This window comes from Moschus berezovskii, chromosome 13 (genome assembly GCF_049115385.1).
Source record: "Moschus berezovskii isolate FMDL1 chromosome 13, NW_MosBer_1.0, whole genome shotgun sequence".
NCBI lineage: Eukaryota > Metazoa > Chordata > Mammalia > Artiodactyla > Moschidae > Moschus > Moschus berezovskii.
The window spans coordinates 50,712,595-50,726,663 of record NC_142472.1 but is presented as its reverse complement, the minus strand read 5'-3'; the positions used below and the strand labels follow the sequence as shown (position 1 = coordinate 50,726,663).

The window sequence follows — 14,069 nt, the reverse complement described above, 5'->3', positions numbered from 1 at the left end:
CTAAGCCCATGTGCCACAACTACTGAAGCCCGCATGCCCTAGAGCCCACACTCCACAAGAGAAGCCACCACAACGAGAAGCCCACACGCCACAACTAGAGAAAGCGCATGTGCAGCAACAAAGACCCAGCACAGCCAAAGTATAAATAAATGACTTTAAAAAAAGATATCTATATTACTCAAAGCAATGCACAGATTCAACGCAATCTCTACCAAAATCCCAATGTCATTTCTTTTTAAGAAATGGAAAAATCCAACCTAAAACTCATTTGGAATCTTAAGAGACCCTGGAAAGCCGAAAAATTTTGAAAAAGATCTAAGTTGGGGGACTCCTATCTGCTGATTTCAAAACATATTACAATATTATTACACTGGAAACAATGTGGTGCTGGCATAAGAAACCAACGGAAGGAATGACTTTCAACAAGGGTATCAAGACCACACAATGGGGGAAGGTCAGTCTCTCCCAAACAGCACTGAGAATACTGGATATCCTCATGCAAAACAATGAAATTGGACCCTTAATCTTATAGAGCATTCAAAAATGAACTCCAAGTAGATTAAAGCCCCAAATGTAAGACCTAAAACCTAAAAGACTATAAAACTGCTAGAAAAAAAGAGAAAAATTTCACGGCATTGGACTTAGTAATGATTTCTTGGATATGACATCAAAAAGCACAGGCAACGTGAGCAAAAACAGACAAATGGGACCACATCAAACATAAAGCCTTTTGTGAGTCAAAGGATCTAATCAACAGAATAAAAAACAGCTACCTACAGAATGGGAGAAAATATCTGCAAAGCATATACCCAATAAAGAACTCCTACAACTCAACAACAAAACATTAAATAACCCAGCTTAAAAATCGGCAAAATACTTGAACAGACATTTCTTCAAAGATCATACACAATGGCCAAAAAGTATACGAAAAGATAACATCACTAATAATCGAAGAAATGCAAATTAAGACCACAATGAGAACCACCTCATACCCATTAAAACTGCTACTATCAAAAAATAGAAAATAACAAGTGCTAGTGAGGGGTAGCGGACAAGGCCATGGCACCCCACTCCAGTACTCTTGCCTGGAAAATCCCATGGACGGAGGAGCCTGGTAGGCTGCAGTCCATGGGGTCGCTAAGAGTCGGACACGACTGAAGTGACTTAGCAGCAGCAGTAGCAGTGAAGGGTAGAGGAAATGGAGCCTGCGTGCACTGTCAGCAGATCTACCATACAATCCAACAACCCCACTTCCAGATATACACCCTGAAAACAGGGCCTCAGGATATTTGTGTCCCCAAGTTCACGGCAGAGCTGCTCACAACAGCCAACAGGTGGAAGCAACCCAAGTGTGTGCAGAACAAGATGTTGTCCACCCAGACAATGAAATGTCATTCAGCCTTAAAAAGGAAGGAAACCCTGACACCTGCTACACCATGGAAGAACCCTGAAGACGTTATGCTGAGTAAAATAATTATTCGATTACACTTACGTGAGGCACCTAGAACAGGCAAATACATAGAGATAGAGTAGAAAGGTGGGGCCAGCAGCTGGAGGACATTGCTGTTCAGTGAGGACAGAGCCTCAGTTTGGGAAAATGGAAGGTTCTAGGGGTCTGTTTCACAACAATGGGAATTAATTTAGCATTCCCAATGTGTACGTTTAATAACAATGAACAGGGTAAGCTTTGTTGTTGTTTTTTTACCATAATAAAAAAAATTCACTTACTGGAGGTCTTCTGCCATGACTAGTTCTCACAGCTTGCTGAAAGGCTGTGTCATTCTCCAATTCCTAAAACAAAAAGGCAAATTTAACATTCAATGTGAGGTGACAAATTAAAAAAAAAAAAAAGTTTAACCACTACTGTTTGATATTCAGGATCCTCTAGGATCCATCTTTCTTCATCTGCTGATGTCCAGGTAGGGCTCAAAGACTGCTGTCCTCAACTTCCCTTTCATAGGACACGAAATACCAAAGGCCCTCTCTCCCTTGGGGAGAGGAGCACTGACCATCCAGTCAAGTGCAAGGACACGTCACTGGCTACTGGCTCAATGGGTACTGTCAGCATGCCTGGTCCCAAGATCAAGTCTCTCTTCCAAGTGGCTGAAGCAGCAAGAACAGAGAATCACCCCCTCCATCCTTTCTCCCTCCTCTCTTCTTCCATATCCTGGGCTGTGGCTACTAGCCTTACCTGAGAAGCTGAGGACAGAAAAAGCTGCATCCTCTTCCAGAAACTGGGCAAACTCTCTTGTCTCATCTCCCAAGTGAAAAAGGTTTTTCATCTCAGGGAGAGGTAAAGTCTGAGACTCAGACTGGAGCCAGCCGAGGCTCCACTGGGTCCAACCTGTCATGCTTTGGAACCAAAGGCTCAGCTGACATAAAATGTTACTGTGCTTTGCTGATTCCTGACCCGTGTTCACATTCTCCCTCAGGAACCTGGGGAAAGTCACATTAGTCAGGGGCAAGTTACCAGGGCTCCCAGGTTTCCTGGACAAAATGCTATTTTCCAACTGCCAGTGTAACCAGCCTTTGCCTCTGGCTCTTTCATCACCACAAGCTCTGGGGCCAGCCCTCTATACACATCAGTGCACACTTCTCACACTCGCCTCTGACTCACTCTAGTCTACTTCCCACAGAAATATACTTGCCGATTACTAAAAAACAAACAATACACTAAAAAAAAATAAAGTCAGTATCAATTAGCTTTTTAAAACCGTGGAGACAATGTGTTTTTATAACCAGGATGCACTTTACACATGAACAAAATACAATATACTTTAAACATGATTATGCACAAGCATTCTTTAGTTTTACTTCAAATAATCTTTATAACCTTCCATATCAACTACATAAAATGAAGGAAGTACAACACTGCTATATTTAAAATGTATAACCAAGAAGGTCCTACTGGGCAGCACATGGAACTCTGCTCAATGCTATGTGGCAGCCTGGATGGGAGGTGGGTTGAGGGGGAAGAATGGATACATGTATATGTATGGCTGACTCCCTTCAAAAGGAAAAAAAAATGAAGTACATAAATCTCACTCAGCCATAGAAACCAGGCAACTTTCATGAGTACAAGCCAAGGGCTCTCTTGGCACATCTTTTAGGAAAAAGAAGTCTAATATCCCTACATTATTAGTAAAATTCAATTAATCAATTCAAAGAAGTCTAACTAAATGATAAACTAAAACCTATCAACAAATTCTCCAATTACAAATACCAAATTAACACAACTTTTGTCATTTCTTTTCCTTTGTTCATGATTTGATTAACAATTTGCATAATCTATGAACACCTTAGCAACTGTTTCAAGTAATTCAGTTATATATTAACTTATTCCAATTAATTAAAATCAAAGGAAACCATGAGTAAACCAAATTTTTATTTTACTGTGTAATATACTTTTGTGTATGATATTCTGAATATTTGCTTCAAGTTATTAATAGATAATGAAGTCACACTGTGATGACCTGAAGAGTTAGGAAGTTTATCTGATATTATTAAAAATGATCATATTGATCTACTAATTGCACTTGTGGGACTCTACCCAAGAAATATTTGATCACAAGCTAAAAAATTACTTATGCATAAAATTGGTCATTGTGTTATTGTTATTAATAGGGGCAGAAAACTATAAATAACTAGCCTATAGTCAGAAAGTAATAAACTGTATATAGTCAGTATTATGCAGCCATTAAAACTATATTTAAATATTTAGTATCATGAGATATTGTTTATGACATAGCCAAAAATAGATAAGCAAACAGAAAAGTAACTGTCAGCTCAATTCCAAACATTCTAAAAGAAAATTCTATGTATATGCATGAAGGAAAGACAAACAAAATATTAGCAGTAGTTATTTCTGAGTGGTGGGATTATGGACAATTTTGTTTTCCAACAATGGGCACATACATTTTTTATACATGTAACTTTTATTTATTTTTTTTTAATTTAATAAAAGTCATGCAATTTTATTGAAAATTACAAAATATTGCTGAAAGAAATTATCAGAGATAGGTAAATGGAAAAGCATTCCACATTCATGGATTGGAGGACTTACACTATTAAGGTGGTATACTCCTTAAATTCGTACAAAAATTCAAAGCAATTCCTATCAAAATCCCAGAAGTTACTTTTGCACAGCTGACGAGCTAATCCTAAAATCCATATGGAAATGAAAGGGACACAGAAGAGCCAAAATAATCTTGAAAAAGGAGAACAAACTGAAAGAATACAAGGTTTCTAATTTCAAAACTTACTACAATATCACAATATGCATGTAACTTTTATAACTGGGAGAAAGGGAAAGATCCAATGGTTTTCATAATTAACACTAACTGAGGAAAATGCCCATGTTTTAATACATATTTTTAAAAATTAGTCTGTATAGTCATATCCATGTGTACAGATATTTGTATTAAATATATAGGGAGGGACATACCTATCTATATAAAAAGACAAGGAACACAGCAAAATATCGGTGCTATGACCTGCTACCGTACAGGTCATTAGCCGGTAACAGTATTTGTCATTTTATTTTTTTCTCCAATCTTCTGTATTTTTCAAATTTTCTATGATAAATAATATCTCCTAGATTTTTATTTCATACAGAGTAAATGAATAGTTTCTATTTTCTCTTCTTGCTTTCTGAGTCTCAAATTCACAAACCATCATTCTTCTCCAGAGGAAAAAACTTCAAAAATGACTGAAAGCCATGTGAAAAACTCGAGAATAGAATGTAAGTTCCTAAGTCCTCTGAATGCTAATATTTGATTCTCACATACTAGCAAGAAAATTAATACTCACATCCTTCATCCCTAAATTGTTTCACACACTAATTCAAGGTAAATTTATAAAGCAGCTTCTTTTGGTTTTTGTCTTTTATAATTTGGAAACTGTAACTCTCATAATGTAAACAGATTTAAAATAAATAATTGTCTTAATAACAATTTCATCCTATAATTACTATACTACTAAATATTAAGCAGAAATAGGCTTGTTGACAGAAGTGAACATTCATAAAAGGAAAAAAGCAGGTTACAAAATTGTACACACAGTATGATATCATTTTCTCCAAAAACATATAGACATACAGTGTACATATATATATATATACAGATACACACACATATATATTTCTGCATAGGGAAACATTTAGCATTAAGCACTGTAACTCAGTTGATGTTTATTTCTTTGTGGTGATAGTTTCTATGATTTTAATTTTTTCTTTATTTTTATTCTCTAGTTTTTCTATAAAATACTTGCATAATTCAAAGAAGAAAAATAACTCTATATGACATTTCAAATTTCAGTTCAGTTCAGTTCAGTCGCTCAGTCGTGTCCGACTCTCCGCGACCCCATGAATCACAGCACGCCAGGCCTCCCTGTCCATCACCAACTCCCGGAGTACACTCAAACTCATGTCCACAGAGTCGGTGATGCCATCCAGCCATCTCATTCTCCGTCGTCCCCTTCTCCTCCCACCTCAAGGGATCTAAGTTATATTCAGATAACTAGTGCAAAAGAATACAATAATATAATTGATCCTAATTCTTTTCCATAGCATTTTTTCACATCTCTATGCTTTTCCCTTCTGCTGCGATTATTGCTATTGGTAGAAGTTAGTACAGTCTTCAGTAAGAGCACTTTTCTAGGTTTTTAATCAACTTAACTTAATCGAAAGCATAATATAGCAGAACCATCAAATGCAAAATTTTCACGAACCAGCTGGTTAGCAAAGACCAAAGTAAAAACAATTTTTTTTTTTGTTTACCTCGGTATCATAGGTTGGATTGTAGTCATTATAGCCAGAATAAAGATCATCTTCATCTGTTTCTGGGGCCAGGTGTACATTTTGCATCATTTGTACCTATGAAAAAATCACTGTTGTATTCTTGAAATAAGAAATAATTCTTAATTGAAATAAAGTGTAACTATTAACAACCTTTTTGGTCAAATTTATGTCTACATAGGTTTATGGCTTAAACATTTTTAGTGTCAAATTCTTAAAACTAGGTATCAAAACAAACACACAAGTCAATGGAACAGAACAAAGAGACCCCAATAAACCTATGCATTTAAGGTCAATTAATTTATGACAAGGGACTCAAAAATAAACAATGGAGAAAGGATAGTGTCTTCAATAAATGGTGTTGGGAAAATTGGACAGCCACATGCAAAAAAATACATCTGGGCCCCTATCTTATACCATATACAAAAATCAATGCAAAATGAGCATAAGACTTGAAACCATAAAATTTGTAGAAGTAAACATAGATGGTAAGTGCCTTGACATCGGTTTTGATGATATCTGTTTCGGAATTGACACCAAAAGAAATGACAACAAAACTAAAAATAGGTAAGTGGGACTAAAGCAACCTTAAAAGTTTCTGCACAGCAAATGAAATGATCAACAAAATGAAAAGGTAATTGGGAGAAGTATTTGCAAATCATGTATCTGATAAGCGGTTAATATCCAAAATATATAAAGAACTCATGTAACTCAACAACAACATCAAAAACTCGATTAAAAAATGGGCAGAGGGGACTTCCCTGGTGATCCAGTGGTTAAGAATTCGCCTGTCAATGCAGGGGACAAGGGTTCGATCCCTAATCTGGAAAGATCTCACATGCCATGAAGCCTGTGCTCTAAAACCTTTGAGCCACAACTACTGAAGCTGGTGAGCTCAAAGCCTGTGCTCCGCAATAAAGAAGTTACAATAAGAAGCCCATGCAACACAACGAAGAGCAGCCCCTGCTCACCACAGCTAGAGAAAGCCCTCACACAGTAACAAAGACCCAGGACAACCAAAAATAAATACAATATTTTTAAAAATGGGCAGAGGACCTAAATAGACATTTTTCCAAATCAGACAATACAGATAGTCATGAAAAGATGAAAAGATGCTCAACCTCACTAATCATCAGGGAAATAAAAACAAAAACACAAGGAGATAGCACCTCACACTGGTTAGAATGGTTACTGTCAAAAACACTAGAGAAAAGCATTAATGAGGATGTGGAGAAAAGGAAATCCTTGTGCACTGTTGGTAGGAATATATGCTGATGAAGCCACTATGGAGAACAGTATAGAGGTTCCTAAAAAATTAAAAATACAGCTACTGAATGATCTAGCAATTCCACTTCTGGGTATTTATCTGAAGCAAATGAAAATAGTAACTCAAAAAAGTATATGCACCACTATGTTCACTGTATCATTACCAACAATTAAGATATGGAAACAACCTAATTGTCCATCGATGGATAATTGGATAAAGAAAATGTGATACACACACAAACTCATGTGCACACACACAATGGAATACTATTCAGCCTCTCAAATGAAATTTTGCCATTATGATCATGGATGGATCAATATGGCATTGTTATTTAGTCACTAACTAGTATCCTACTCTTTGGCAACCCCATCGACTGGAGCCCACTGGGCTCCTGGTTTCCCAGGCAAGAATACTGGAGTGGGTTACCATTTCTTCCTCCAAGGCATCTTTCCGACCTAGGGATCAAAACTGCACCTCCTGCATTGGCAGGCAGATTCTTTACCACTGCACCACCTGGGAAGCCAAGAGGGCACTAATGCTAAGTGAAATAAAGCCAGATAGAGAAAGACAAAAAGTGCATGATCTCACTTATCTGCGGAATCTAATACAAAAACAAGGGAATTCCCTGGCATTTCAGTGGTTAGGACTCGGTGCTGTCACTGCGGTGGGTCTGGGTTCAATCTCTGGTGAATGAACTAAGATCCCACTAGCCCCATAGTTGAGTTGACTTCAGTCGCTCAGTAGTGTCTGACTCAGCAACCCCATGGACTGCTGCACTCCAGGCCTCCCTGTCCATTACCAATGCCCAGAGTTTACTCAAATTCGTGTCCATTGAGTCAGTGATGCCATCCAACCATCTCATCCTCTGTCATCCCCTTCTCCTGATTTCAATCTTTCCCAGCATCAGGGTCTTTTCCAATAAGTCAGTTCTTCACATCAGGTGGTCAAAGTATTGGAGTTTCAGCTTCAGCATCAGTCCTTCTAATGAATATTCAGGACTGATTTCCTTTAAGATGGACTGGGTGGATCTACTTGCTGTCCAAGAGACTCTCAAGAGTCTTCTCCAACACCACAGCTCAAAATCATCAGTTCTTTGGCACTCAGGTTTCTTTATAGTCCAACTTTCACATCCATACATGACTACTGGAAAAACCATAGCTTTGACTAGACAGACCTTTGTTGCCAAAGTAATGTCTCTGCTTTTTAATATGCTGTCTAGGTTGGTCATAAGTTTCCTTCCAAGGAGTAAGCGTCTTTTAATTTCATGGCTGCAGTCACCATCTGCAGTGATTTTGGAGCTCCCAAAAATAAAGTCTGTAACTGTTTCCATTGTTTCCCCATCTATTTGCCATGAAGTGATGGGACCAGATGCCATGATCTTAGTTTTCTGAATGCTGAGTTTTAAGCCAACTTTCTCACTCTCCTCTTTCACTTCATCAAGAGGCTCTTTAGTTCTTTGTTTTCTGCCATAAGGGTGGTGTCATCTGCATATCTGAGATGATGGATATTTCTCTTGGCAATCCTGATTCCAGCTTGTCCTTAGCCAGTCCAGCATTTCTCATGATGTACTCTGCATATAAGTTAAATAAGCAGGGTGACAATATAAGCCTTGATATACTCTTTTCCTGATTTGGAACCAGTCTGTTGCTCCATGTCCAGTTCTAGCAGTTGCTTCTTGACCTGCATACAGATTTCTCAGGGGGCAGATCAGGTGGCCTGGAATTCCAATCTCTTGAAGAATCTTCCACAGTTTATTGTGATTCACACAGTCAAAGGCTTTGGCATAGTCAATAAAGCTGAAGTAGATGTTTTTCTGGAACTCTCTTGCTTTTTCGATGATCCAGCGGATGTTGGCAATTTGATCTCTGGTTCGTCTGTCTTTTCTAAAACCAGCTTCTACATCTGGAAGTTCACGGTTCACATATCGCTGAAGCCTGGGTTAGAGAATTTTGAACATTACTTTGCTAGCATGTGAGATGAGTGCAACTGTGCGGTAGTTTGAACACTCTAGAATCCGCCTGCAAGGCAGGAGACCCCAGTTCAATTCCTGGGTCAGGCAGATCCCCTGGAGAAGGGACAGGCTACCCACTCCAGTATTCTTGGGCTTCCCTTGTGGCTCAGCTGGTAAAGAATCCACCTGCAAAGTGGGAGACCTGGGTTCAATCCCTGGGTTAGGAAGATCCCCTGGAGAAGGGAACGACTACCCACTCCAGTATTCTGGTCCGGAGAATTCCATGGACTAAGTCCATGGGGTCGCAAAGAGTCGGATACGACTGAGCAATTTTCACTTTCACTTTGAACATTCTTTGGCATTGCCTTTCCTTGGGATTGGAATGAAAACTGGCTTTTCCCATCCTGTGGCCACTGCTGAGTTTCCCAAATTTGCTGGCATATTGAGTGCAGCACTTTCACAGCATCATCTTTCAGGATTTGAAATAGCTCAACTGGAATTCCATCACCTCCACTAGCTTTGTTCGTAGTGATGCTTCCTAAGGCCAACTTGACTTCGCATTCTAGGATGACCTAAGATCCCACAAGCCCCATAGTGGAGCCCCAAAAACAAACAAAAAAAAAAACTACTGCAGTATAAACAATGAACATGCTTTAGTTCTTTAGTGTATTCTTTAGTTGTGCATTCTTTAGCTTGTGCATTCTTTTTAATTATTTTTTAACTGAAGGATAATTGCTTTACAGAATTATCTGTACTAGCTTTAGTGTAGACGCATATTTTCAATTCTATTGAGTGTGTGTGTGTATATATATGTATATATATAGGAATGGAATTTCTGGGTCACATGGCAACATTATGTTTAACTTTTGGAGGAGCTGCTAGGCTTTTGCAAAGTGGCTGCACCATTTTACATCCCACCAGCAGTGAATGAGGGTTCCAATTTCTCCATGTCCCAGCCAACACCTGCTATTGGCCCTATTCTGATTACAGCCACTCTAGCAGGCAAAAAGTGGTATCTTTATGGTTTTGATTCGATTTTTGGTTTGATTTCCTTAGTGATTAAAGATGCTGAGCATTCTTTCATATGCATATGGAAAACTGTAACTTTTTGTCTGTTCAGATGCTTTGCCTATTTTTAAAAATTGGTTTTTTGATCTGATTCATGTTGAGGTTTGACAGAAAACAACAAAATTCTGTAAAGCAATTATCCTTCAATTAAAAAAAAAAAGAATTCCTTGGGAGTACCCTGGCAGTCCAGTGGTTAGCACCCTGCACATTCACTGCCATGGGGCTTCATTTCCTGGTCCCACAAACCAAGTCTTACAGCACGCAAAAAAAAAAAAAAAAAAATCCCTATATATTCTTGATATTAGACCTTGTCAGAGAAACGATTAGCAAATATTTTCTCCCATTCTGTGTACTGTCTTTCCACCTTCTTGTCCTTTGAAGCACAAAAATTTTTAATTTCAATGATGGGCTTCCCAGGTGGCGCAGTGGTACCATAAGAATCCACCTGCCAATGCAGGAGATGCAGCTTCGATCCCTGGGTCAGGAAGATCCCCGGGAGGAGGAAATAGCAACCCACTCCAGTATTCTTGCCTGAAAAATCCCATGGACAGAGCCTGGTGGTCTACAGTCCGTGGGGTCAGAGAGAGACAGACAGTACCAACCACGCACACGCGTGCACACACAAAATCCTTTGGTTGGTTGTGCTTTAGGTGTTAGAGCTAAAAGACCACTGTCTAATCCAAGTTTGAGAAGACTTACACTTGTTTTCTTCTAAGAGTTTCATGGCTTTCAGTTAAGTTCAGTCGCTCAGTCATGTCCGACTCCTTGCAACCCCATGAATCACAGCACGCCAGGCCTCCCTGTCCATCACCAACTCCCGGAGTTCACTCAAACTCACGTCCATCAAGTCAGTGATGCCATCCAGCCATCTCATTCTCTGTCGTCCCCTTCTCCTCCTGCCCCCAATCCCTCCCAGCATTAGTCTTTTCCAGTGAGTCACCTCTTCGCATGAGGTGGCCAAAGTATTGGAGTTTCAGTTTTAGCATCAGTCCTTCCAATGAACACCCAGGACTGATCTCCTTTAGAATGGACTGGTTGGATCTCCTTGCAGTCCAAGGGACTCTCAAGAGTCTTCTCCAACACCACAGTTCAAAAGCATCGATTCTTCGGCGATCATGCTTTCTTCACAGTCCAACTCTCACATCCATACACGACCACTGGAAAAACCATAGCCTTGACTAGATGGACCTTTGTTGGCAAAGTAACGTCTCTGCTTTTTAATATGATATCTAGGTTGGTCATAAGTTTCCTTCCAAGGAGTAAGCATCCTTTAATTTCATGGCTGCAATCAGCATCCGCAGTGATTTTGGAGCCCCAAAAATAAAGTCAGCCACTGTTTCCACTGTTTCCCCATCTATTTCCCATGAAGTGATAGGACCAGATGCCATGATCTTAGTTTTCTCTAGCTCCTAGCTTTAAGGGATTTTTCTTTCTTTTTTTTTTTTATAGCTAAAAGGCGGGGTATGTGAGTCTCAGTTCCCCCATGCCCCCTACATTTGGTGGACAGAGTCTTAACCACTGGGCCACCAGAGAAGTCCTAGATTTAGGTCTTTTTAGTTAATTTCACATTACTTTTTGGAGATGAAAATTCACAAGAGCAAATGTCAATCATATATAAATGTTCATTCCAAAATACCTCCAGAAAGTATTAAGTCATTGACAGAAGATATATAAAAAATTTTAACTTACAAGCTTTAGGTCAGGTAATGTGAAACCAGTGGTTCGCAAAGATTAGCATTTGCCAGAAACCTACGGACTTGTTAAAATCAGATTGCCACTCCCCGCCTTCAGTTCAGTTCAGTTCAGTCGCTCAGTCGTGTCCGACTCTCCGCGACCCCATGAATCACAGCACGCCAGGCCTCCCTGTCCATCAGGTGGGAGTCATCATCCTCATTCCTTGACGCGTGGAGTTCTAACAAGTTTCTAATCAGATGTTGCTGATGCTGATGTGGTCCAGGGACCACACGTTGAGGACCACTGTGCTCAAGGAGAACCTCCTGATTACAAGCCCTACTTAAGTCAATTTAGTTTACACGTCTGTCAGCAAAACAAGCCGCTTTACAACTGGAGATCCTTTCTTCTGAGCTAACCAGACCAAAAAAGTTCATCAAAAAAGCAGAGACATTACTTTGCCAACAAAGGTCCGTCTAGTCAAGGCTATGGTCATGTATGGATGTGAGAGTTGGACTGTGAAGAAAGCTAATCGCCGAAGAATTGATGCTTTTGAACTGTGGTGCTTGAGAAGACTCTTGAGAGTCCCTTGGACTGCAAGGAGATCCACCAGTCCATTCTAAAGGAAGTCGATCCTGGGTGTTCATTGGAAGGACTGATGCTAAAGCTGAAACTCCAATACTCTGGCCACCTCATGCGACGAGTTGACTCACTGGAAAAGACTCTGATGCTGGGAGTGATTGGGGGCGGGAGGAGACGGGATCGACAGAGAATGAGATGGCTGGATGGTATCACTGACTCTATTGACATGAGTTTGAGTGAACTCCCTCCAGGAGTTGGTGATGGATTAGGGAAGCCTGGCGTGCTGTGATTCATGGGGTCGCGAAGAGTCGGACACGACTGAGCGACTGAACTGAACTGATGAACCGACACGGTGGGAACAAACGCAGAGAGTGCGGGTGGGGAAAGGTGAGGCGCCCAGGTGAGGCGGTCGAGCTCCACCAAGACCCGGGCCAGAGGCAGCTCCCGGGACGGCGCCTCCGGGACTGAGCGCGGGAAGTCCCCGGGGCCCCAGTCCCGACCGGCGGCCTCCTGCCCCCCGGGGTCGGCCATCAGACAGCCGGCTGCCCAGAGGCGGGGGCCGACTGCGGCCCAGGGACGCCCACCTCTGTGAGGGGAGCCCGAGCTCGCGCCTCTCTCACCCGCCGAGCCTTCCCGGGGATTTCGGAGCTTCCCGTCACGAACTCGCGGTGAGGAGTTTAGGGCCACGCGGGGGGGAAGGGCAGAGCCCCCTCCCGCGTCCCACCCCAACGGCCCTCTCAGAGGGCGCCTGCACCGGCGCCGCCCCGGGGCCCTCCCCTACCTCGCCGCGAGTGGAGGAGGGCGACTGCGAGCGCGGTGGGGCGGCTGCGGCCTTGGCGGGACTCTTCAGAGAGCTGCGCGTCCGCAGCGTTGCCACGCGCGAAACCAAGGAAGCCGCTCCCACAGTGCTCCGCGAGAGGGCGGGACCGAGTCTTTAGAGAGAGACCGGCCTGGACGGCGGGGCGGGGCCGGAGGGGCGGGGCCTGGATGGCGGGGCAGGGCCGGTCCCGTGGAAAGGGGCAGGAGGAGGGGCCCCACAGAGGCGGTCCTAGCGAGGCGGCGGGGATGGTGGAATCGGGCACCGGGAACCGGAAGGCAAGGAAGCCACAGTCCTCTAGATCCTGATGAACTCAGCCGGAGGGCGGGTCACCGGCGGGTGGTGCTAGTTGCTGTGAATAGCTCCGGTGGCTGCGGCACTAACTAGCCTGTGGGCCCTGGGAGCGCGTCAGGGCCGCGCTGGCAGTCTGGACCCACCCCCAGCCCCGCCCCGCGCTTCCCCTTGGGTCCAGCTGGAGCCCGGGAGCCTTTCGGGACTCCCGCACCTCGTGGTCCTGTCTTGTGTGTTCCTGCCCTGGACACCTCGGGTGTGGCCTGAGTCGGCCCAAGGCCATCACCTCAGTATGATGCTCAGCAAGAGAATGAGGAGTGGACTTCATAACTGGTTCACATCAATAAAGTTTCTCCTACATTTTAAAATAAATCGGCAAGGAGGCATCTAAAGACACCAGTAATTAGTGACCTTTAAAACTTTAAGTTTTAAAGATTGAATTGTGCAGGAGAGTCCCTTGGACTGCAAGGAAATCAAACCAGTCAATCCTAAAGGAGATCAACCCTGAATAATCGTTGGAAGGACTGATGCTGAAGCTGAAGCTCCAATACTTTGGCCACCTGATGGGAAGAGTCGACTCATTGGAAAAGACCCTGATGCTGGGAAAGATTGAGGGCAAAAGGAGAAA

The 14,069-nt window shown here is 42.2% G+C and overlaps 1 protein-coding gene across 3 annotated transcripts in view; it reads right to left on the bottom strand.

Moving 5' to 3' along the window:
• Nucleotides 1–13,242, bottom strand: part of IFT88 (intraflagellar transport 88) — a 70,091-nt gene extending 56,849 nt beyond the window's left edge. For all 3 annotated transcript variants that reach the window (XM_055426402.2, XM_055426403.2, XM_055426404.2), the window contains exons 1-3: nt 13,115–13,242; nt 5,777–5,872; nt 1,729–1,791 (exon numbers count right to left, since the gene is read on the bottom strand). In XM_055426402.2, the coding sequence (XP_055282377.1) occupies nt 1,729–1,791; nt 5,777–5,866 (153 nt within the window). In that variant the 5' untranslated portion in view covers nt 5,867–5,872; nt 13,115–13,242. The remainder of the gene's footprint in view (nt 1–1,728; nt 1,792–5,776; nt 5,873–13,114) is intronic.
• Nucleotides 13,243–14,069: the final 827 nt, after the last annotated feature.